Source organism: Sorex araneus, chromosome X (assembly GCF_027595985.1).
Source record: "Sorex araneus isolate mSorAra2 chromosome X, mSorAra2.pri, whole genome shotgun sequence".
NCBI lineage: Eukaryota > Metazoa > Chordata > Mammalia > Eulipotyphla > Soricidae > Sorex > Sorex araneus.
In genome coordinates, this window is record NC_073313.1 from 79,438,899 (window position 1) to 79,464,587 (window position 25,689).

Below are 25,689 nucleotides of genomic sequence, written 5' to 3' on the forward strand. Positions count from 1 at the left end.
TTTTGGGGAATGGAGCCACAGCACAGCGGTAGGGTAGGGCGTTTGCCTTGTGCGCATCCAACCCAGGTTTGATTCCTCTGCCCCTCTCGGAGAGCCCGAGAAGCTACCGAGAGTATCCCGCCCGCACAGCAGAGCCTGGCAAGCTACCCGTGGCGTATTTGATATGCCAAAAACAGTAACAACAATTCTCACAATGGAGACATTACTGGTGGCTGCTCGAGCAAATCGATGAGCAACGGGATGCCAGTGACAGTGACAGTGGCAGTTTGTTTGTTGTTTCTTTTTTTGCTTTTTGGGTCACACCCAGCGATGCACAGGGGTTACTCCTGGCTCATGCTCTCAGAATTTACTCCTGGCAGTGCTCAGGGGACCATATGGGATGCTGGGAATCGAACCCAGATCGGCCACGTGCAAGGCAAACGTTCTACTCGCTGTGCTATCACTCCAGCCCCTGTTCATGTGTCTTTTCGGTTGTTTTTTTCCTGAGGTGTTGGGGATCAGCCCCAGGGTCTCCCACATGCAAGGCATGCACTTTCTGCCTAAGCCACACTCCTCTCCCCCAAGGTCCTTAACTGATTGACCCAGTCACTGGTGGTGGACACATTCCTTTGCTTCTTCAGGGTAGAATCTAAAGAAAGATAAGACAAAATTCCACTCCTTGACCATGAGTTAGTCACTTAGTTTGAGAGTATCTGGGACTAGGCGAGTTTCTTCTGTACTCCGTGCATGCGGGAAGAGATTGCAAAACAAGAGCCGGGAAGGCATTTGAAGAGGATACTGGAGGAGACGAAATTCAATGCCTGGGCTTAGGTCACTTCTCTGAAGACTAGAATAATGTGTTGGTGACTTATACAAATTTCAGACTCATTATTAGCTTTTTCCTTTTTCATTTTAATTTCTTTTATTTTGTTATAAGGTCACATGTTGTGGAGCTCAGGGGTTAATCCCTTCTCCATGCTCAGGATGTTCTTTCAGCTGTATTCAAGAGATCCTGGGGCTGGAGCAATAGCACAGCAGGTAGGGCGTTTGCCTTGCATGCGGCTGACCTGAGTTCAATTCCCAGCATCCCATATGGTCCCCTGAGCACCGCCAGGGATAATTCCAGAATGCAGAGCCAGGAGTAACCCCTGTGCATCACCGGGTGTGACCCAAAAAGCCAAAAAAAAAAAGAGAGAGATCCTGAGGTGCAAGCGGTTTGAACCTGGGCTTCCTGCATGCAAAGCATGCACTCAGCCCTTTATTTTGTTGTGGAGCTAATGGATCATTTCCAGCAGGACTGTGGTATGTTGGGATCATATGTTACCGGGGATCTAACCTGGGCCCCCTGCAGGCAAAGCATGTACTCAGTCCATTAAGCAATCTCTCCAGTCCATGTTCAATCCTTTTAATCATCTCCCTGGCCCAGGATCTTTCTCCCCTCTACCCCCCATAATCACGTCTTTTAAAAGGAAGAGTATCATAGCTCAGCACTTTTTTTTTGCTTTTTGGGTCACACCCAGTGATGCCCATGGGTTACTCCTAGCTCTGCCTTCAGGAATTACTTCTGGTGGTGCTTGGGGGACCATATGAGATGCCGGGGATTGAACCCAGGTTGGTCGCGTGCAAAGCAAAACCCTACCCACTGTGCTATCACTCCAGCCCTGGAGTTCAGCACTTTTAAGCAGCCTCCTAATCATTTTGTACCCTATATAAATTAATCTGGAGTGATAGCACAGTGCGTAGGGGGTTTGCCTTGCCAACCCATGTTCAATTCTCCGCCCCTCTCGGAGAGCCCGGCAAGCTACCGAGAGTATCTCGCCCACCTGGCAGAGCCTGGCAAGCAACCCATGTGCATTTGATATGCCAAAAACAGTAAAAAGTCTCACAATGGAGACGTTACTGGTGCCTGCTCCAGCAAATGGATGAGCAACAGGATGACAGTGATACAGTGATAAATTAATATTGGCAGAGGTTATTTCAAAGACAATTGGAAAGGCGAATTTCAAATTGCCCGTTTTCAAAGCTAAAACCGTTTTAAGATATAAGGAGAGTCAGCTATTGTTTCTCTTTTCAGGGTGGAGAAGGGAGTGTTTTCCTACGGAGGATAGAGATTGTTTCCTAATTCCTTTCTGTTTACTAGGTATCAGAGTGGAACAGGGCCAGAGAGATAGTACACAGCAGGCAAGGCCTTTCATGCAGCTCCCTGGGTTTGAATCGCCGGCACCACCTCTGAGCAGCACCAAGGTCAGTCACTCCTGAGCACAGAGCCAGGATTCGGCCCCGAGCACTGCCTGGGGTGGCCCACCCCCAAAAATCAAAAAACACAAAAACAGGAGTAGATTTGCAAAGCATGTAGTCCAGCCTGTTTGAGCCATGCCTTGGGCCTGCAATGAACTCTTTCCTTATAAGGATCTTTATAAAGATCACAATATGCTTTACACTGATCAAGTAGTATACAGTTCTGTATCAATCTTGGCTTAGAGATGAAAAAATTAGAGCAGGCCCAGAGAAAATTAGTGAACATAATTAAATCTGAGGGGCTGGAGTGATAATACAGCAGGTAGTGCGTCTGCCTTGCACGTGGCCGACCCGGGTTTGATTCCCAGCATCTCATAGGGTCCCCGAGCACCACCAGGAATAATTCCTGAGTGCAAAGCCAGGAGTAACCCCTGTGCACCACCAGGTCCGACCCAAAAAGAAAAAAAACCCATAATTAAATCAGATGACTCAGGTGCCTTCTTTAATTTCTAGGGTTTTTTTCAGCTCTGAGGAAGCTGAAATGTATCAGAAAACATTTATCTTCGATGAAAGGCTTATCTGTATATGGGAGGGCATATAAGTCCAAGAGGATTTTTTTTTTTTGCTTTTTTGGGGGTCATATCCAGCGATGCTCAGTGGTTACTCCTGGCTCTGCACTCAGGAATTACTCCTGGCAGTGCTCGGGGGACCATATGGGATGCTGGGAATCGAACCCCGGTTGACTGCGTGCAAGGCAAACGCCCTATCCACTGTATTATAGCTCCAGCCCCAAGAGGATTTTTTGTGTGTGGTACAGTAGATAAAGTCCAGGGCCCGCATACGCATAAAGCACAGGCCTCTTACCACTGAGCTCCCTCTCTCGCACTACTAGGTTTTGATTGGGGAGGGGAACCACCATCCGCAGTGTTCAGGCTTGGATCTCAGGGGTCACAACTGGCAGTGCCTGGGGAGTCATGAGCTTTTGAGGATTGAACCTGAGCCTCCTTCATGGAAAACATAGGTTCCAGCTATTTGAATTATTTAAAATAATGGAAAGATTCCCTTTATTTGGCTTTTTTGGGTCATACCTTGCAATTCTCAGGTTTAATCTCCGGGCAGCTAGGGAAGCCCCAGCGGCTTTCCCCATCACCGCCCGGGTTGGGTGGTCTCAGGGCCACTTGCCCAGGTGGGATGGCCCTGTGCCATGGGGCAGACGGAGGAGGAAATGAGGGCCAAGCCGGTTGATTGATCAGTTGCCGTTTATTCCATTCTCCCCATGCGCATGTTCCAGTCTCTCTGAGCCCCCCGTTCTAGCCTCACACTGTCCCTCATTCCCGTCTCCTCCTGTCTCTCCAGCTCATCTGTCCACGCTCCACTGTGCTCCCAGCTCTCTTTCTCTCTCATCTCCTCCCACTCTCTCGTCTTTCCTCTCTCCCTTCGACTCCCCAACACTGGGGGCAGACACGACACCCAGTCCAGCAGCAAAATCAACGTAAGAAAGCCCTTCCTTTCCTCACGTGCAAAATATCACTTAAGGTGTTTTTCTCCTTTCCTTCGTCCAATAACTTAATTACCATCTTAATCTACTTCTTAATATTAGTTATTTTTGTATGGACATAGTAAGAGATATATTGGTGCTTGTAGGACGTCTCTCCTGGGAACATCCTGCCATAGATAGACTCAGACTACAGTGCTCAGGCCAGATTAATCTTTCCTAACCCTAGCAGGGTCCAAATCTAGTTATTACTTTTGGTATCATGACAGAATTTGTCCATGACCATGCTTCTAACTTACACTTAAGCATTACGGCACTTTGGCCTGGCCCATTTTGTGCCAGGGTAGCATATGGCTCACCGCTTGCTCTGGGTCCCTCCAGGCCCTCGTCAGGACCCTGCTTTTGGGGTGCTAGGAAGTAAGGGCAACTGAGGCTCAAGTCAAGAGAACAGATGTCCAGGAGGTAAATATCATTGAGAGTCAACTCCCAAGTTATAAAAGCTTAGCATTCACTGTCTTCTTGTGCCCACATACAAAATGGGCATCGCTCTGAATTAATTATGCAAAGGACTTAAAGAGAAGAGAAAAACAATATTTACAAGTTATCAGAGCACAAAGAAAGAAGTTACAAATAAACACAGGAATTGGAGCACTGTGGTGAGAGTAACCCAATAAACCCAAGCTCCCTGAGGCAAGGCAGAAAGGACAAACCAATGTTATCCTACAGGTACTCCTGGTTCTGCACTCAGGAATCACTATGCTGGAGCTAGGGGAACCATATGGGATTCTGGGGATCAAACCCATGTTGGTCACGTGCAAGGGAAATGCTCTACCCACTGTTATTTCTCCGGCCCCTGGAAAGGTTCTTTTTAGTGATGATTTTTTTAAAAATACATTCTTTCCTCCATTCTTTTTGATAGCTCATTTGTTCATTCAAGGTACAGCATTATTCAGCACTTGTTGAACAACTGTCATATGAGTGGCAAAAGCTCTAGGCATAATTTTTTTTTTTAGTTTTGGGCCACACCTGGTGATGCTCAGGGGTTGCTCCTGGCTCTGCACTCAGGAATTACTCCCAATGGTGCTCAGGGGAACTTATGTGATGCCCAGGATCAAACCTGGGTCAGCCATGTGCCAGGCAAGCTCCCTACACACACTGTACTATCTCTCCAGCCCCCTCTGGGCATATATTTTAAATTTTTATAGTGCTGGGGATCAAACCCAGGCAATGTCTCACTCATGCAAAGCAAGTGTCCATTGCTGACATAAATCCCCAGTCCTAGGTATACATACATCTTTGCATCCTTGGACTTATATTCTAGTGGAGGAAGACAGAAAACAATCATGCAAAAACATAATAAACTGGTAAAATATAAATTATGTTTGTTCAGGTGGATGAGATCAGGAATGTAAGAGTTTAAATTTAAAAGTGGCGATTTGTACATATGTGCATGAGGCTCTTGTTTCAATTCCTAGATCTTTTTCCGCCCCTTAAACAAAAAACCACTAGTGGTCAGAACAGCTATCATGGAGCAAGCAAGAGTGCCGTGGAACTGACCCAGCAAAAACTCAGAATTCTGCTAAGGTTGAGTGGAAAAAATGATTAACAGACTACTTATTTACCTTGGGATATGTTACAACGCTGTGTCCGTTAGGGGACACAGAAAAAAGGACAAATTCTGTTTTGGCCACAGCAGGTTTCAAGTGCCACAGGATAGACATAAATAATGGTTCTGCAGACAGTTGGAAATGCAGGAGCTTAGGGACAGATATATGAGCTTTAAATGTTGCTTAGGAACCTATCTTGGATGGCTGAAAATTGGGGATAAATAGGTGAGCTCATCAAAAGAAAGCAGAGCGGGAAGAAGGGGAGAACCTCACTATTTGAATAATAATTCAAAATTATAAATAAATAAAAATATAAATAAAATTTATATTATAAATTATAAATAAAATTATAAATAAAAATTATAAATAATTTTATAATTTTATAAATTATAAATAATTATATAAATAAAATTATAAATAAAAAATAAAGAACTGAAATGTCTTTATTTCAGGGATGGAAGATGAAGAAAACAAGAGAAAGGGTTGGATACTTCGTTCTGATCAGAGATCGGTTTCAACACAGATAGGCGGGGCATGTGTGTTAGCCGCCTCATCCCTTCCATTCTGAGTGAGCTCTAGGTCTTCAGGACAAAATATGTCCTTTGTGCTTCCTCCCTTGGGGTATGAATCTTTATTGAAACCCTTCAGACTGGGGCCGGAGCGAGAGTACAGCAGGTAGGGTGTTTGCCTTGCACACGCGGAACCTGGGTTCAACCCCCAGGATCTCAGATGGTCCCCCAAGCACCGCCAGGAGTAACTCCTGAGTGTAGAGCCAGGAGTAACCCCTGAGCATCGCTGGCTGTGACAACCGCCCCCCCCCCAAAAAAAAATACCCTTCAGACGATAGACCAAATATGATGGCCACTTACTACCTGTATTGCAAACCATAACACCCAGAAGGAGAGAGTAAAAGGGAATGTGCCTGCCACAAGGGGGAATGGGGGGATGGCAGGAGGGATACTGGGGGGGAACATTGGTGGTGGAGAATGGGGACTCGATTTTTGTATGACTGAAATGTAATCACGAAAATTTGTTAAGTCTGTAACTGTGATTCATTAACAAAATTTTTAAAAAATTAAAAAAATAAATAAATTAAGGGGCTGGAGTGATAGCACAGCAGGTAGGGTGTTTGCCTTGCACGCAGCTGACCCGGGTTCGATCCCCAGCATCCCATATGGTCCTCTGAGCACCGCTAGGAGTAATTCCTGAGTGCAGAGCCAGGAGTAACCCCTGTGCATCGCTGGGTGTGACCCAAAAAGAAAATAATAATAATAATAATAATAATAATAATAATAATAATAATAATAATAACTCAAAAATAAATAAATAGATACGTAAATAGATAAATAAATAAAATAAATATAAATAAATAAATAAATAAATAAATAAATAAATAAAAATAAATAGAACCCTTCTGGAGGTCAAACAGAAGACACTAACGTGCCCAAGCGTGGGCTCCAAACGCCCCCAGTCCTCTTCCTCCGCACCGCGCCACCTCCTCCCTTTCACATCCTCGCCTCCTCTCACGGCTGCAACACGGAAGGGGGCTCCCCCGAAACACAGGACGTTAGCCGGAGGACAAAAAGCGCCAGAGGAGGTGACCCAAGCGCAGCCTGGGGCAGGCACAGCGCCGGGGCTGCCCTTTAACCTCCTCCTGCGCCCCCCCCCTCGGGCGCCTCTCGGCAGGCCCCGCCCCTCTCTGGAGGCTCGCGCTCATTGGCCGGCGCCCCGCCATCCCCATTGATCAGCTCGCGCCAGGCCCCGCCCGCGCCCGCCGCGCTCCGCGAGGCCCTGAAGCGCACGCTCGGCAACGGGCTCTCGCGGCCCTCGTTCCGCGCGGCTTCCCCTTCTTCCCGGCATCCCTGTTTCCGCTCTCTGCCGGCGCTTTGCCTTTTCCACCGCCGGAGCGTTTCGCGCGTCCAGGGCTCGGTGACGTCATCTCTGTGCGCGGCACGGCCACCCGCCGGTGGAGGAAGGAACGGCTCAGCCGCCCTTCGCTGCCTTTGTTGGGCTCTGCCTGCTCCTCCGGATCATGGCGCCGTCTCTCTGGAAGGGGCTGGTGGGCATCGGCCTCTTCGCCCTGGCCCACGCGGCCTTCTCCGCCGCGCAGCGTAAGTGGCCGGGAGCAGGACACGGGGGCAGTGTGTGGGTGCAGCCGAGTGTCAGAGCCTTGGACCCGGTGTCCCGGGAGTGGGCTCGGAGACCTGAGAGTTGGGAGGCTGGCGGCGGGGAGGCTTGCACGGGGAGTTGGAGTAAGTGGGGTGACAGATTGTGGCAGGCTCGGGAAAGGGGGGGGGGACCGGGAGAGGGCTTGAGTGGGAGACGGAGCTGGCCGGAAATTGAGGCGAGAAATGTCAGATCGGGCAAAGTGGCAGATTGAGGACCTCGGATGCCGAGAGTCCCGTGACAAGTAGCTGGCCAGCAAGTTGGGCACTGCCGGGCCGTTTGGAAGAGACGTAGAGGCGAAGTGGTCATTCGTCCTGGGCAGGCACTGGGGTTCGGAAGAAAGAGCACTGTACCGGGAGCCTGATCGGCAGATCCTTAAAAAATGCGCTTTCGTGTTAATTCTCTATGACCTTGAGCAAGGCATGGGCTTCCCTGGAGGCCACGTTGAAGCAGACTTTAATTCTTATCCTCGCTATGTCACAGAATGCTGGGGAAGTTTCAACTGAAATTGACGCAAAAGTACTGTTCCGTGTGCGTGATCGTAACTGTCAAGATTATGCTAAGTCCTGCAGGAAAGTGCAGTTTTGTCTTGAGACAGGTGGCCCCTTTTCCGACCTACCTCCTCTGGACCAGGAGTTAGCAAACTCTGGCAGGTGGTGTAAACGCAGCTTCCCTCCTGTTTTTGTCACGGAATAAGACTGTTTCGAATGTTTCAACCGGGGCCAGAGAGATCTAGCACAGTGGCACTTGCCTTACCCCCAGCATCTTGTATGTCCTGGAGCCCCGCCGGCCGTCATCCCTGATGGTCTAGTCAGGAGTAAACCCCCAGCATCACCGGATGTGACACCAAAAAAAAAGGCTTTGCCTTGAAAACAAATTGGGGGCCACACCTGGCTTACTCCTAGCTCTCTACTCAGGGATCACTCCTGTCAGTGCTCAGGGGACAAGAGAGGGTAGCAAGCCATGTTCCGGATTCCATCAGAGTCAGCCTATAATGTGTTTGGTGCCTTGCCATTTTGTATTAAGAATAGCATTTTGTCTGTCAGTTATGTGAAATCCAGCGTACACCAATAAAGTTTTATTGGCCCTTGGCCACCACGCCCATTCAATTAGGTAGCCTAGGATTACTTTCTAAGGGCAGGAGAATGTCCAAACTAGCTGGAACTTTACAGGCCAAGTTTGCTGAGCCCTGCCTGTTCTTTAGAGCCCAGCATCCGTTTGTTCATGGCTGTTATTTTGATTTACAAAATAATGGGGAGCAAGACCCAGTGGACCCCCCCTTCATTGATGTAATCCCACAATAGCTACTCAGTGACTTTGTTGAATGAAATGAATTCAAATTTGAACTTTGTTCTTTGTTTGCCTAATTACTTTTCTTTTTAAAAAATGTTTTTTGGGCCACACCCATGGGTGCTAGGTTTACTACTAGCACTGCGCTCAGGGATCCCTCCTGGCATGCTTGGGGAACCGTATGGAGGCCGGACTATGTGCCTGGCCCTCTTTTGGGGTCACACCGGGTGGTCCTCTGGGCTTTACTCCTGGCTCTGCACTCAGGGATCACTCCTGGAGGTGCTTGGAGGCTCATATATGTGAGGCTGGGGAAGGAGCCCCACTATGCTGCATGCAGGGCGAGCACCTTTACCCGCTGTACCCTCTCACCATCCTGCTAATTTACTTTTCAAGTCACTTTCATAATCACTGGAGCACTGTCGTCCAATTGCTCATCGATTTGCTCGAGCGGGCACCAGTAATGTCTCTATTGTGAGACTTGTTACTGTTTTTGGCATAGCGAATACGCCACAGGTAGCTTGCCAGGCTCTGCCATGTGGGCAGGATACTCTTGGTAGCTTGACAGGCCCTCTGAGAGGGACAGAGGAATCGAACCCGGGTCAACCACGTGCAAGGCACTTTCATAATAAGGAGTAAAAAATTGAAGTATGGATTCCTTTAAAACGTATTTTTTCCTAGATAACACTATCCTGTAATTAATATTAAATTATTAAATATAGAAAATAAGATGTAACAAATATTTTATAACTACTTTTTAGATACATCTGTTATATTTGGCTAATAAAAATTCAGCTTTACTTTTAAAATGTTTTTGAATTTAAAATCTTATTATAGAAAAGTTGTAGAGAGGGTATAGAGAATTACTGTATGCACTTTACCCGCCTCCCTTACATCTTACATTACCATGGTCTACTGTTTCACTGAAATTGATCTTGGTATGTCACCATTAACCAAAGTACAGATGCAGAGAGATGGGTCTGGGGGCTGAGCACGTGCTTTGCGTGTAGGAGGCCTGGGTTAGATCCTTACACCACTTGTTCTTAGCACAGAGCCCTCCAAGTAGATTTTCTGAGAGATATTTCAGCGGGTAAGGTGCTTGCCTTGTATGTGGCTGACTTGGTTCGATCTTCAGCACCACATATGGTGGGTCCCCTGGGTACCAACTGGAGTGACCCCAGCCAGGTGGCTCCCCCCACCACCAGAATAAACAAAAGGTAAGCCTCGCTTTGATTTGAATGTCACCCATTTTCTTGTTAATGCCTCCATCTCTTCAGTCCCTGGGGTATTTAGATTGAGTTGCTTTCTCCAGGCTCCAGTGTTCTGTTCAGTTTCTCCATAACTCCCGTCTCCCACGGTAGCGACAGTAACTCACATTTAGTGTTTGCCAGGCACATCACGTGTCTCTTACCATTCAGTCCTACCCAAAGCCTTGCGAGGTAGCTATTATTGGTATGACTTCTTTTGAGAGATGAAAAATGGAGAGGGACAGGCAGCTACGAAACTCGCCTGCAATCACAGAAATGAGAAATGGTGGAGCCAGAATTCAAAGATAGGCTGTAACATGTTATATTCTGCTCTTACAAAACAGTCTTGGGTAATTGGTTGAAATTGTCTTGTGTAGGTGCTAGAGGTACTGGGAGACCCTGGGGTAATTCCAAGTCTAGGGGAGAAATGATAGAACCCAAAAATAATTAGAGTGTAATAGATATGATAAAAGTATCTAAGAATTCATGGAAATGAGGGCAAAGGAACTAAGTCTTCTAGAAGTGTGATACAGCCAATAGTGGATCTCTTCTCTAACCCAGATCTGCTGGATACTGTGTGCAATTTCTGAAGCTTATCCAGCTTTTTGCCTGGATGTTTGAGGACAGTCCCCCTAGAGCAAAGAGATCTCCGAGGGTCAATACTTTCGTTTTACAAAGTAGGTTAAAGTGAGCGTCAGAGTAAGATTAGGTTTCCAAGAAGAAAACTAGTGAGTCGAACAGATAAGGAAGTCAGACAAAAGCTATTTGGAGCACGAGTTTGATTTTTCTTTTATGTGGCTAAACTCACAATGGAGACATTACTGTTGTCTGCTCGAGCGAATCGATGAGCAACGGGATGACAGTGATACAGTGAAACTTCAGAAAACTCTCTGAACAGGGGCTTGAGCAATAGCACAGCGGGTAGGGCGTTTGCCTTGCACGTGGCCGACCCAGGTTTGATTCCCAGCATCCCATATGGTCCCCTGAGCACCTCCAGGGGTAATTCCTGAGTGCAGAACCAGGAGGAACCCCTGGGCATCTCCTAGTGTGACCCAAAAAGCAAAAAAAAAAAAAAGAAAACTCTCTGAACATGTTCTCTTTTGAGAGTAGCACTTAACAAACAATTCTCATTTTGGGGGGAGCTGGGGGAGAGCACAAAGAGCTGGAGCACATGCTTTGCATGTTTCTGGAAGCCTGCGTTCATTGTCGGGCACTCCGTGGTCCTGCAGCTCTTCCAGGCAGTGCTTAGAGGCTACTACCCGCATGGCCCAAAGAAAACAAAACAAACTTAGCTTTTTAAGTCTGCAGTGCAACATTACGGGATTGTATAAACCTGTCCGTTCTAGAATTAAGATTTTTGTGTTTCAAGTGAGATTACAATGCTTTGTGGATTGGCCTCTGCACTGGGACCTATTTATAATGCTCATATGGCAGAGACTAGTATTTACCTGAGGCTAATTATTTGCTCTCAGATGTGGCAGCAGCTCAAATAGGATGGTGCTGTGCATACTCATCTTTGCTGCAATGCTTTGCTTCTTAACATTTTCCCACTTATGACCCCTTTTTGCCTAGTAAAATTTGTTTTTTGCTTTTTGGGTCACACCCGGCGATGCACAGGGGTTACTTCTGGCTCTGCACTCAGGAATTACTCTTGGCAGTGCTCGGGGGCCCATATGGGATGCTGGGAATCGAACCCGGGTCAGCTGCATGCAAGGCAAATGCCCTACCCGCTGTGCTGTCGCTCCAGCCCCTTGCCTAGTAATTTGATTTTGTTTTTGCTTTTGAGCCATACCTGGCAGTGCTCAGGGCTTACTGCTGGCTCTGTGCTCAGAGATCACTCTCAGCAGTGCTTGGGGGACCATATGCAGTGTTGGGGACCGAACCAGGTCAGCCGCATGCAAAGGCGAGCACTTTACTTGCTGTACTGTGTCCCCAGCCCTCACCCAAGAAAGTCTTACATGACCCTGGGTGTATAAAATAGGCAGTACTACTCGAGCACTTACGGACACGCATTCTTACATCTATTTTAATAATTTAGTTTTAGTTTGGGGAGGGTCACACCTAGTGGTGCTGAGGGGTAACTCCTAGCATGGTGCTTGGGGGCCCACACGCCGGGGACATGAAAAGCATGCACACCAGTCCTTTGAGCTGGTTTCCCAACCCCATACATTGATTTTATTTTGTTCTATTTTTTTTTTTTGTTTGGGAGCCACACACGATAGTGCTCAAGGCTTCCTCCTGGCTCTGCACTCAGGGACCACTCCTGTTGGAGCCAGGGACCCTTATGTGGTCCGGTGATAGAACCCAGTGTGCAAGACAAGCTCCTCACCCATTGTACTCGCTCGCTAGCCTATACATTTATTTTAGAACAAATATTTTGTGTCCCTCACTTTCAGTTAAGTGACCCCATCCAGGCCCCTCCACTTCAGTTATGTGACCTCTAGATTTCAGAACTAGGCTGTCATGAACTTGGTTATCTGCAGGGCCTCACACGCGTCTCTTACTTCTCACATCATTCCCAGTTTTCTGTTGTAAGTGAAAAGGAAGAAACAGTCTTTTACTTCAAGACAGTCCGTCTCCTACTTCGGGGTTTTACAAGTTGGCTTAATTTTGTGTGGGTGGTGCCTGGGATTGAACACGGAACACACGAGGCATGTATTCTCCCTCTGAACTAACTATACCCCCAGCACTACATTTAAAACTGGGTGGGGGGCGGCTGGAGCCATAGTGCAGTGGGTAGGGCGTTTGCCTTGCATGTAGCTGATCCGGGTTCGATTCCCAGCATCCCATATGGTCCCCCAAGCACTGCCAGGAGTAATTCCTGAGTGCATGAGCCAGGAGGAACCCTGTGCAACGCTGGGTGTGATCCAAAACAAACAAAAAAAACCTTGGGGGATCAAGGTAGCGAACCCAAGGCTTCCTACCTGCAAGTGGACACTGTGCCACATTCGCAGTCCTCGCTTTTAATTCTGAACCTGAGATACAGGTTCCGATCCATCAGGATGTCTTTTGCTTTTCTTCTTTTTTAACCCCCGATGCTTGGGATCCGACCCAGGGCTTCACAGATACAAGTTAAGTACCACTAAGCTGTATCTGCAGTCTCCATGAGGATGTCTTAAATGGAATGAGATATTATCGATTATAGTACGTTGGAGAGCTGATATTAGGATCCAGGCTTTCTCAGCTTCCAAAGGCTGATCCTGTGCCGGCATGCTTTGTTCCCTCCTGAGGCGGCAGAATAAGTGATAATTAAATCATGGGCACAGAAATTGATCTCCTGGAATTTGTATTCCACCAGTGCCCCCAGGGCATTCTTTCAGGAAGGACATTCTCGCACTACTGTTATTTTGTCCAAACTAGGTGATGGTGGTGTTGTTCCAGAGTTAGAATTACACAATTTATTTATTATTCATTTCTTTAACTTTTTCCAGTGTCAGAGATCGAGCCCAGGGCCTCACACATGCAAAGGGAATGCTCTTCCACTGTTCTACAATTTATAATTTAAAATCAAAAATTGACGTGAGAATTAAATGAGATGCATGTTAGGCCCTTGCTAACTTTAAAATAAATATGGTTCCAGGGACTGGAGCAATAGCACAGCGGGTAGGGCGTTTTGCCTTGCACGCAGCCGACTGGGGTTCAATTCCCAGCATCCCATATGGTCCTCTCAGCACTGCCAGGAGTAATTCTTGAGTGCAGAGCCAGGAGTAACCCCTGTGCATCACCGGGTGTGACCCAAAAAAGCAAAATAAATAAATAAATAAATAAATATGGTTCCTTTGTCCCATCCTTGAGAAAAATTGTTAGTTTTCAGAGCAGTCTAATTTTCCTGTAGTTATGAAGATAAATATTATCAATGTGTTTTCTTCCCCTTACTTGCTCACCTTTCATTTCCAAAAAGAATAAACTAGTTCACAATCAGTCCCACTGCTTTAAGATAGGTTTTTGAGGAATGTGGAATTAGCATTACTTTTTTTAGCATATAAGTCAGCTGATACTTTGGTATATTGATTTGCTTGCAATTTGAGAAAGAAAAGGGCTACAATTTCCTTAATGGTATGCTTCTGATTTATAGATCGTTCTTATATGCGATTAACAGAAAAGGAAGACGAATCACTGCCAATAGATGTAAGTTGGTCATTTATATTCCATTAAATATATGTTAAAAGTATAGCTGCATTGCTTATTGTGATTTCTTTTTCTGTTTTTTATTCTCTTAAAAATTCCCAGACTCAAAATGACATCTGTTCTCTACTTTTTGTCGCTCATCATAAAACCCAGAGATTTGGAAACAAGATTTCTCTGTTTCATTCCTAAAACTATAATTTAAATATAGTTTAAAAATAGCTTAGATATATAGAAGCTGCTCTGTTCATAGTCTGAGATGGATTTGAAAATTGTTTATATTTTAGAAAGGTTTCTTTATATAAAGTTTAAACAAGCCAAACTGTTTAGCGGTTTGTATGTATGTGTGTGTGTGTTTGTGTGTATGTGTGTGTATATCTTTAAACCAAATGATATCTGAGCTTCACTCATAATATAGAATGAACATTGTGTTTTGTTATTTTAAAATTTTAAATTGCAAAAGCAGTAAGTTCTTTTTAACAGATCCAAATAGTTAGTGTAAGAAGTTAAATGAACTCCATACAAAAAATACCTGACCTCATTACTCCGCCATTCCCAATGGTGTGGAATATATCCATCATTCTATTTTCTTCCTGAGTATAAGACATTTTTAAATAATTTTACTGAATCAAAAGTTTTTCCTTGTGATCTATGTAAAAGTTTATAATTTGCTTTTGATTACTTAAGCATTTTTAACTTTTCAAATTAAATCACCATGAGATAGTTACAAAGTGGTTCATGATTTGGTTTCAGTCATAAAATGTTCCAACACCCATCCCTTCACCAGTGTACATTTCTTATCACCAATGTCCCCAGTTTCCCCTTCCGCTCTCCACCTCTAGTCTGCGTCTATGGCAGGCACTTTTCTTCTCTCTCTCTCTCACTCTTTTTCTCTCTCTTTTTGGGCATTATGATTTGCAATAGAGATAATATATATCCCTTTACCTACTTTCAGCACTCATTTCTTGTCCAGAGTGATCATTTCTATGATAATGAAATATGTCTATGATAATGACAGTTGAAAATAACCATTTATCTTGAACACAGTTTCATGGCAACTTGGAAATTTCCCACATTGCAGTTCACAGTGCTCATGTATGGAACAGGGCGTATGTATGGAACAGGCTCTCTGGATGGGGACATAAACTGGTGTCACATGGCTTTAGGATTTAACTGAGAAAGACTATTTATCTTCTGGCAAATTTTGACTGTAGTCAAATTTGATAAGGATATGACACCTTTGCCTTGTGGTAGAGATCCACATCTCAAGTCAGTTGGTGTCCACTCACAATCGCTTCGATTCACAAACTGTCAGTTGTGGAAAAGACAGAATCGCAATCCAGAAAAGGAAACGTGCTTGTAATTCCATGTTGGTTAATACCCAACACTGCAAGTTTTGCTTGCACAACTTCTTTGGAAAGCAGTTAGCTCTTGCCTAATAAGTTGTGTACTGTACATGAGCAGTTCTCCGCCTGCTCACCAGGAAACATACATGAGGAGAGCGTCACGGCACTGTGAAAGCAGTGCGCCGCCAACAGTCCACAGAATTAGCAGCAGTGGCACACAGGTCAACAGTGCTACTTTTTAACAACGAAGTACAAGACAAATGGCAAAAAGACTACAATCCTTTGCCACACCACGGCTGAATCTCCCAAAAAGTTAAAAGCAGGAAAAAGTAAGCAATATTACATATAAATATTTTTCCTTTTGGGGCCACACCTGGCTCGTTTAGGCATCCCTCCTAGTGGCGCTCAAGGGACCGGATGCGGTCCCAGGGATTTGAACTAGGGTCAGCCAGACAGCAGGGTAAGCACCTTACTGTCTCTCCAGGCCATGCCTTAAAGAACTGTACATAGCCGGCAAAATTAGAGTGGAAATCAAGTGATTCATATACAATTCGGGACAATGATTTTTGGGTGGGAAGGTGAAGGATATAATCAGAGACACACGGGACCCGAAAGGGACTAGAGATGTCCTATTTCTTGACACACTGACCCTGGTGTATACCACCAGTGGCTCACACTAGAATATATGGCTTCATTAACACAAATTGCCGTGCTAGTGTCCATGTGTTAGGGAAGGTGGTAGCTAAGGGTTGTTTTCAGTTTGGAGGCTCCCCCAGCTGTACTCAGGACTTATACTTCTAGTTCTGTGCTCAGGGGTCACTACTCCTGGTGGTCCTTGAGGGATCATATGCAGTGCCAGGGATCAAACACTGGTCAGGCACGTGCAAGGCAAACACCTTACCTGTTGTACTGTCTCTGGCCTACAGTGTTCTTTCTATACACTGCAATATTTAACAGTAAAACATGAAAAATTGATAAGTACGTTCTGAATAGCTGTCTGAGCAAACCCTAGAAATCATTTTTTAAATAGTTGATCCATACAAATTGTAGATTTTATTATGTCTGGGTTCAGGTCATTTTTTTATTGACTCAATGGTTGGAATTGTCCACAAGTATGTGGGCCGGAAGGTAGGTGAGATAGAGAAGAGACCAGTATGGCAATAATAGTTGGCTTCAGGTCTTTGAAAGTGGAACTTATACCTTGATAAGCTCTGGGAGATGTAACGATTAGAGGTTAAAAAGAGGTGAAGAGAAAAATTGCACATAAATAATGATAGTATTTGTATGTTACTTAGCAATCTCCATCTTTGTACTCATTCACAGATAGTTCTTCAGACACTTCTGGCCTTTGCAGTTACCTGTTATGGTATAGTTCATATTGCAGGGGAATTTAAAGACATGGATGCCACTTCAGAACTAAAAAATAAGTAAGTTTTTTCCTTTTCGTAGAATGGAATTTCATATAGCAGTTTTTGGTTCTTTCATATAATGTATGTTTTCTGGTGCATAAAAGTTGGTTTTGCATTTAACTTTTTACTCAGTAGCTGGTAGAGCAATGAGGGTAAAATCTGGGGGCAGAATTTCTTGTGATAGGAAAAACGGAAGACAGCTTATAGACAGTAAAATAAGATGTATTATTAGGGTGCTTAAAGTGATCTGTTAGTTGGATGGATGAATGGAAATAGAAAATATTCGGCAATCCCCTCAGTAGTTTTCTCTCTCTTTCTTCTTTTCTCTTCTTTTTAACTTAGTATTTAAGCTTAGTATTTGGAAAATTAAAGTGTTTTTTTCTGTTCTCTTAATCATTTGAAGCTCACCTGTGACATAAACTCTGTACGCAAGCCCTTGTTTATTCGTGGGTTAAAGTACACTTGTTATTCTGCTCTTTTTATTTTCTTGTACCACTTCTAAGTTACGTTTATAAGCTCTGTTTGTTTTTCTTCTCCTTATTTCTTTCTCTCTTGGGAATTCTGTAGTTCTATCTCTGGACTTGACCTACCTTTTTGACCTAGTGGAAATCCTTTACAATATTTCATTGGAAGGATTCACTGTAAACATGACAGAGAAAAATAACCCTTTTTTCAAACTTTTCTTTTGCGGGAAAGGGGTTTGAGCTACATCCAGCAGCACTTAGGGTTTACTCCAGGCTCTGCACTCAGGAATCACTCCTGGCAGGGTTGGGGGACCATATGGGTACCTGGTCCAACCCGGGTCGGCTGCGTGCAAGGCAAGTGCCCTACCTACGGTGATATCTCTCTGGACCCCATTTTTGACTTTGTAATTTACACTCAAAGTAGTTGCATCTCAGGCTTCCTGTTTTGTGTGAAGATGTGTTGAGATTTTTACATGTGCTGCCTTTGACATTTGAAGCAGAGCAATTATTTTTCCCTGGGAAAATATATTTTATGATTTGGGGGTTACTCCTGGTGGTACGGGGGGGGGCTGCTTCCTGCCTTGTCTTGGGGGGTCAGAGCCGGGGAACCATGCAGTACTGGAGATTAAACTTGCACCTCCCGCCTGCACTCAGCCCATTGAACCGTATCTCCAGCCCTAAGAGATAATACTTCAAAACACACCTATACCAGTACACTTAGGTATTTGTGAACATTTAAAAAACTGTCTCTCGGGGCCGGATCGATAGTACTGTGGGGTAGGGCATTTGCCTTGCATGCAGCTGAGCTGGATTCGATCCCCGGCATCCCGTATGGTCCCCCAGCACTGGCGGCAGTGATTCCTGAGTGCAGAGCCAGGAGTAACCCCTGAGCATCGCTGGGTGTGACCCAAAAACGCAAAAAAAAAAAAAAACCCAAAAAACAAAAACCTGTCTCTCACTAGAAAAGGAGGACAGTGGGCTGGAGAAATAATCCAAGGGTTAAGGCACTTACCTTGCATGAGCCAACACTGATTTGAATTCCTGGCATCACATAAGTATTGTTCCCGAGCACCATCAGGGGCACAGAGCCCTGAATAGCTCCGAAGCTCTATTGGGTGTAACCCCCCAAACTGCCGAATAAAATAAAAGATACTCCATTTTCACCACCCACCACAGTTCTTACAAAGAAATGACCTAGAATGGAAACAGAATGGCATTAAGTAGGTTGATAACAGGACCAGGGCGACAGAACCGTGGATAAGCCACTTGCCTTGCATGCAGCTGACCTGGATTCTCTCCTTGTACGGCATATGGTTCCTTGACCCCTGCCAGGAATGATCCCTGAACACAGAGCATAGCCAGATGTGTCCCCCACAAACAAACAAACAAAAAAGTAGGTCACAGCAAAATATATGTGTTTGGATAATAACTGATAGTGAATAGCCAAATGGAATTTTTCGTTATAATTGAAAGATTCCTAGAAAACATCAGTGAAAAGATAATATGGCTTGAATAAGGAGGGCCACGTGAGAATAAGCAAAAGTAGAGCATGTGTCTTAGTTTTCTTAAAAGGACTGTTTGGCATGGGCTAGTTTTATACTTAATTTGAATTATTATTCATGTTTTTATTCATGTCCTGCAAGGAATGACTGCATTAAAATCTTGATGGCTTTAAAGTTTTTTTTTCAGGTTTCCTATTTATTTGTATGGGGGGCAGAAATGAGATATAGTATAATTAACATTTATAGCCTGATTTTATTATTTAAACTTAGTTAACAGAACACATAGCAGGGGGATGAAGCAATAGTACCTCGGGTAGGGTGTCTGCCTTGTACATGACTGACCTGGGTCTGATCTGCAGCATCTCATATGGTTCCCTGAGCACTGTCAGGAGTGATCCTGAGCACAAAGCCAGGAGTAATCCCTGAGCACTGCTGGATGTGGCCTAAAGCCCAATTTAAAAAAAACCAGAACCCATAGCAAATTCGTAGTTTATTAGAAGCCTACTTAATGTCAGACAGGCTTGTATAAAATTAATGCTTTGTTTTCTTTTAAGGACATTTGACACGTTAAGGAATCACCCATCATTTTACGTGTTTAATCATCGTGGTCGAGTACTATTCCGGCCTTCGGACACAGTGAACTCTTCAAATCAAGATGCATTGTCCTCTAATACATCATTGAAGTTACGAAAACTTGAATCACTGCGTCGCTAAGATTTTTACAAATTATGGTAACAGGACAGGACACAGAGCTGGAATATTGGAGTTTGGGGTATCAAACACTCCCCACATCAGTATTTATAATGAAATTTCAGAACTAACTTTAAAAAAAGTCCAGGGCCCTTGTTTGTACACTGTTAATCAAACCATTAACACAATGTAAGTTATCTGTGAAATGAATCTGATCTTTCTGAGGGAATTCTTAGTTTCTTTAAAACAAAGCCACAGCTTGTTTGGGGCTGGGGAGAGACTTATGTGGTCGAGTATGTGCTAAGGACCTGAGTTCGATCCCCAGTACTCGCCGCTCCCCCCAACCCCCGGTACTGCATGGCCCTTCTGAGCACTGCTGGGTATGGTTCTTATAAATATATAAAGGAAAATCAAAGTCATATCTTTTGTAAAAGTCACTGTTTTGAACATGTTTCTTTGAAAAATGTTAATGATTTTCATGACTATTTATTTTCTTAGATCTTTTGCACTTCGGGTTTTAGGGTCCTTTGGGAAATGATATGACTACTGCATTTTGCAGCATGAGTGACAGTGAACATGGTCTTCCGTTTCTAACTGTAAATGGGCTTCTCTAAAGAGGCCCAAATGGTGACTTGCCAGTTTTTCCTATGCGCCCTCAAAAGAGCTCTGGCTCTGCTTCAGCAGAGATTTGCCAGTTTTTAATTATTCATGACCTTTCACTCTACCCTGAGGTCATAGTCCTTCTAACGTTGGCTGTCTCGTGTCATCACTTCTGGGGTTCTGTGTGCAGTGAGCAATTTTTGTGTCAGAGATTCTTTGTCATAACAAATGTATTGGATGAATTCAACTTGTTAAAAAGCGACCGTGCTTTCTTCATTTATATGTAAAATGTTCCTTAAATGATTATGTAGTATAAGAATAGTTGGAGATAGACCAAAAGGACTATAATGATTTAATGATCCTGCCTGTGTAAAAGAATAATAATCACTATGAGAAAACTGATTACTTACCCTTAGCCAGTTTAACTTATTCAAAGTTTGTTCTTTTATTGCATATTAAACTAGTGAATTAGTAAAAATAAAGGGCACTTCTCATTCAAAGGTAAACCTCAAAAGAACTGGGCCAAATATGTTTTAAATATTTGGAGCTAATAGCTTTTTAATAATGAAGGTCATTTAAAAATGGACTTGTAGCTTCTGATTTGTAGCAGGCTTAAACTTTTCCATTTTTGTTGTATGTTGCTAAAGGTGAGGACGAGGCTACAGAATAGAACACTTTTAGAAACAGTAATTTTAGTTGTACGAAATATGGCTGGTTCTTTGATATGCAGGCAGTTTAAGATTTATTTGTAGAGGATATTGTCTTGTTGAATGGTAGGAGTATGAGAACTTCGCTTTTGTTGAACTGTAGGTGTAAAGGGAATAGATATGCAGATATAAAAAGAAAAGATGCTCAGACAAGAGTCATAAGATGTCCTTACACTTGATGCTTTTTCCTCCTTAAATGATTTTCATGTGTTTTATTCTGTCTGGTAAGGCACAGCCCACGGCCTGAATTATTTGGCCACTGGAATTTTTATTGTTATTTTCCCCCCTTTTTACCCGTCTGGTCTGTGAGGGACTATGAATTTTTTAAGAAGTACGAGAAATTTGCTGACAGTCTAAAATAATTTGTAAAATGAATTAAACTGTGAAGTTGGGGATTCAAGTGGTAACGAGTCAATCAAATGATATGCAAGAAATAAGCTCTTTGCATTCGCCTTTCTATTTCTTCAACGTCTTAATTTGCAAGAGCTTCTTGGTTTCTTCACTTTGGGGCTGTCTTCCTGAACTCTGTTAATAACTTAAGAAATCTTGAGATAAAATTGACCTACTTAACAATTATACCACTTAATGGGTATAATCAATTGCAGTACATTTGTGATCACCCCCGAAAGCAACCTGGCGGGGGGGGGGGGCATTGGGGATGTGACTTGAGTGGTGGAGCCTGTGCTTTGCATAGGCAGGTCCTGACTCTCACACCGCATGTCTCTTCCCCCACCAGACACCCCTCAAATTAAAATTCTACAAAACCTCACAGCCTTTGGCAGTGACCTCTCATTCTCCCCCAAAGCTTCACAGCCTACGGCAACCACTAATTTTTCTCACCCCATCGAGTTGCCTGTTTTTGGTCATTTGTTGTAAATGAATCTGTACAGTATCTGGTATTCAGGTGACTGCCTCCTCAAATATGATCTTGTTCAGTGTGGACTGAGAACTGTGGTTGCTGTGAAAGGAAGTGGTTCCTAAAATTAGGAGACGGAAGAGCGATGACAGACACCAAACAGGTTTCTCTGTCAATCTGATGTGTCGAAGACATTCTCCTTAAAGTCAGGCGTTCATGATATACTGCTACTTAGAATATCTTGACTAGTCTCTAGAATGGATATTGAACTCTGCTCAGTCAGGAAAATCCTGCTAACAGTAATGCCAAATAATTTGGCAAATAAATGACATAGCACTCTCTAAGTATGTCTGACTTCACTAGCAGTTTGTATACCTCGGGCCAGGTGAGCTTCTCAAGTACCTTATAAAATTTCTTCCAGTGCGTTTCTGCTGTCTTTTCTAAATAAGTACCATAGGACTAATGGTGATTTGGGTGCATCGTAACAATGTTAAATGGATTAAGGATGGAATTTTATTTATAATCCTGAGACAGTCTATCACTATTGCGGGCAGTCCAAAAATGTGATGTGAGCTAGTTAATTAAGCCTGCAGTTGGTTATAATTTATTTCAGTTACATTCGGAAATATGAATTATTGAAGGTTCTAATGAATGTAGGACTCTTTTTTTTCATAACCAGGGATCTAAGCCAAATGCTATGTGTTAATGGCATAGCTGCAGAAAATGGGAGACCAATATTCTTGCAACTCCATAACGATTGTTTCCTAAGCATTGTGGCTTATTTTTGAGTGGCATGACAGTGCCGTCTTGGTTGTATGTGGCCTGTTTCCATGATGTAATGTTGTTTGTTGTAAACATCGATGCCTGTAACACCAAGCTAAACACATTATTTTGGATATGTTTCTTCTCTTTAAATGACCTTGCCCTGTCCAATAAATAAATGATTGTCTCAGCCTGTTTTGGTAGTGGTGGTTTTTGGGTTTTTTTTTTTTTTGTAAAGAATCATATTTTCTTTTGCTTCTCTGTCCCAGGAAAAATGTAACAGCTAATTTTTAACTGCAAAGCTGTTTTACTCAGCTCAATGGATACTTTTTAATATATATGTAAAGTCTTCTTGAATTTTTATGTTTTTAGTCTAAATTATATTGGTTTTGGTTTTGGGGCCACACCCAGTAATGCTCAGGACTTACTCCTGGCTCTGCACTCAGGAATCACACCTGGGATTCCCCGGCCTAGGGGATGGAGGAAGGAGCATATAGGATGCCGGGGAACAAATCCAGGTCGCCTGTTCAAGGCAAGTTCCCTACCCGCTGTACCATCACTCCGGCCTCTCAGTCTAAATTGAATGTGTAACCTCATTTATATTAATATTTATAAAGTATCAAGTGCCCTTCAGAGTACAAGAATTTCAGCTCTTTAACAGTAATGGCTAATCATTCCATCACAAATTTGTTATTCAGCCAAACCAAACTGCCATTAAAAAATGTCACTACATACTTAGCAAGAAATCATTGAGATTAAAGTGTCAGGGGGAAAATCTAAGGTTCAATAAAAATCCAAGGGCTTGACCACTGGGAGTAATTCCTGAATGCAGAGCCAGGAATTACTGGCTGGGTGTGCCTACCCCCTGAAAAAAAATCCAAGGGTTTGGGTTGCAAAGCATTGCACTTATGTGTTTTAAAAAGTAGCTCTGTCAACATTCAGATATACCTAGGAACAGCTCAAACTAACTTACAAAACAAGTATTCTCTAAAAAGAAAAGAAAGGATATGCACGTGGCAAAAAAAAGTCACATGGTGTGAAAAGGGCTGAAGTTATAATTTGCTCCCTTCTCTCCCTAACGTCCCTCTCCAGTGATAAGCAGCTTAAGATGTCTTGTATATTCTTTCAAGCAAAAAATTATCAGAAAATATATACTTAGACAATTATGTTAATCAGAATGTATACACTCTGTACCTTGCTTCCTTTTGCTGCCTGTGTCTCTTACAAGTTTCATATGTCAATATATACTGAAATACTTTGTCCTTTTTCACAACTGCATGATATTCTAATATATGAATGTCTTACAAATGTCCAGACATTGGTTTCCAATATTTAATATTCCAGTATATGAATGTCTTACAAATGCCCAAACATTGTTTTCCAATATTTAATTGATAAACCACATTTCAGTAAACATGTTTGTACATATAATAGCATTATACCTACAGGGACAATTACTAGCAATTGTATTGCTAGGGTTTTTTTTTAGAAAGGGTAATTTTCATTTTCAGTTCAGTAGTTACTGCCAAATTGTTCTTCAGAAAGGTCCAGTTATATTTTCTCACATGTATGAAAATGATTATTTACCAGACTTATACCAATAAAGGGTGCTAAACTTAAAAAAATTGAGTCTTAAAGTATATGACATCTTGCATCTTTTGGGGATATAATGAAGGAAATTAAACATTTTAATGTTACTGCCTACTTAGCTTCATTCTCTGTGAACTGTATGCTCATGTTTCCTATTAGATGGTTTATTTTTTATTGCTTTGTATGAGCTCTTTGTAAGCTAAGAAAATTGGTCCATTGTCATGTGTAATAATATTTTCATAAATTTTATTATTTATACAGTCAAATTTATCAGTCTTTATGGCTTCTGGGGTTTGTACATTCCTTTGAAAGGCCCTTTTCACATTTAAGAATAAATTTTATATATTTTTCTAGGACTTTTTAAGTTTCTTTTTAACTTTAAAATCTTTGATTCATTTGAAATTTATGTAAAAGATATGGGGTAAGGATTCAACATTTACTCCCCTAAATGGTAATCTGGTTATTCCAACCCAAGTTTTATTCTTTCCACACTGATTCAAAAAATCAGCCTCATTCATAGATTTAGTGTTGATGTATATTTGGAGATGCTTCTGACTTGGTATCCTTTTTTTGGGGGGAGAGGTCTTGTTTGGGGGCCATGCCCTGCTGTGCTCAGGGCTTACTCCTGGCTCTGCTGATGGATCACTTCTGGTATTGTACAGGAGACCATCTGAACTGCTGGGAATCGAACTGGAGTCAGACACATACAAGGCAAACACTAATATCTGGACTGTCTCTCCAGGCCCTGATTGAAGTTTCATTTTACTGCAAACATCACCAGTCTTAATTATGTCGTCACTAAACATTTTCATATTGGCACTGCTTACTCATGCTTCATTCATGTTTATGATCCCTTTACTTAGTTGTGTTTATTTATTTATTTATTTATTTATTTATTTATTTACTTTGCCTTTTTGGATCACACCTGGTGATGCACAGGGGTTACTCCTGGGTCTGCACTCAGGAATTATTCTTGGTGGTGCTCGGGGACCATATAGGATGCTGGAAATCGAACCCAGGTCGGCCGCGTGCAAGGCAAACGCCCTACCCACTGTGCTATAGCTCCAGACCCTACTTAGTTATTTTTGAATTTTTTTCCCAACTGAACTTGAGTATCATTTTGTCCAAATCTAAATTCCTGTTGATACTGCCCTTGAACTTTCTTTTAGGTGCCAGGGACTGAACTCATGGCCTCATTCATATGAAACATTTTCTTTACCACACAGCTACATTCCTCCACAGTAACATTTTATTTTGAGAAATTTCATATTTCAGAAAATGTGAAAAAAATAGTATACTCTTATTTGGGACTCTGTCCCAGGCTGTTTTCACTCGGGGTGCCCCATAGGGGGTCGAGCGGACACCAGTAACATCTCCATTGTGAGATTTGTTACTATGTTTGGCATATCGAATGTGCCACGGGTAGATACTCTCGGTAGCTTTCCGGGCTCTCTGAGAGGGGCAGAGGAATTGAACCCAGGTCGGCTGCGTGCAAGGCAAACGCCCTACTGTTGTGCTATCGCAAGAGCTCAATATATACACATGCATACATACCTCTTGCAGATCTGGCAAGCTACCGAGAGTATCCTGTCCGCATGGGCAGAGCCTGGCAAGCTACC

At 43.2% G+C, this 25,689-nt stretch overlaps 1 protein-coding gene across 1 annotated transcript; it reads left to right on the forward strand.

Annotated features, from left to right (window-relative positions):
- The first annotated feature begins 7,116 nt into the window (after positions 1–7,116).
- MMGT1 (membrane magnesium transporter 1) lies at positions 7,117–22,676 on the forward strand. The gene is made up of 4 exons (XM_004606555.2): positions 7,117–7,430; positions 14,095–14,147; positions 16,814–16,917; positions 19,420–22,676. The coding sequence occupies exons 1-4, from the start codon at positions 7,352–7,354 to the stop codon at positions 19,577–19,579; spliced, it is 396 nt and encodes a 131-aa protein (XP_004606612.1). The 5' UTR covers positions 7,117–7,351; the 3' UTR covers positions 19,580–22,676.
- The last annotated feature ends 3,013 nt before the right edge of the window (positions 22,677–25,689 follow it).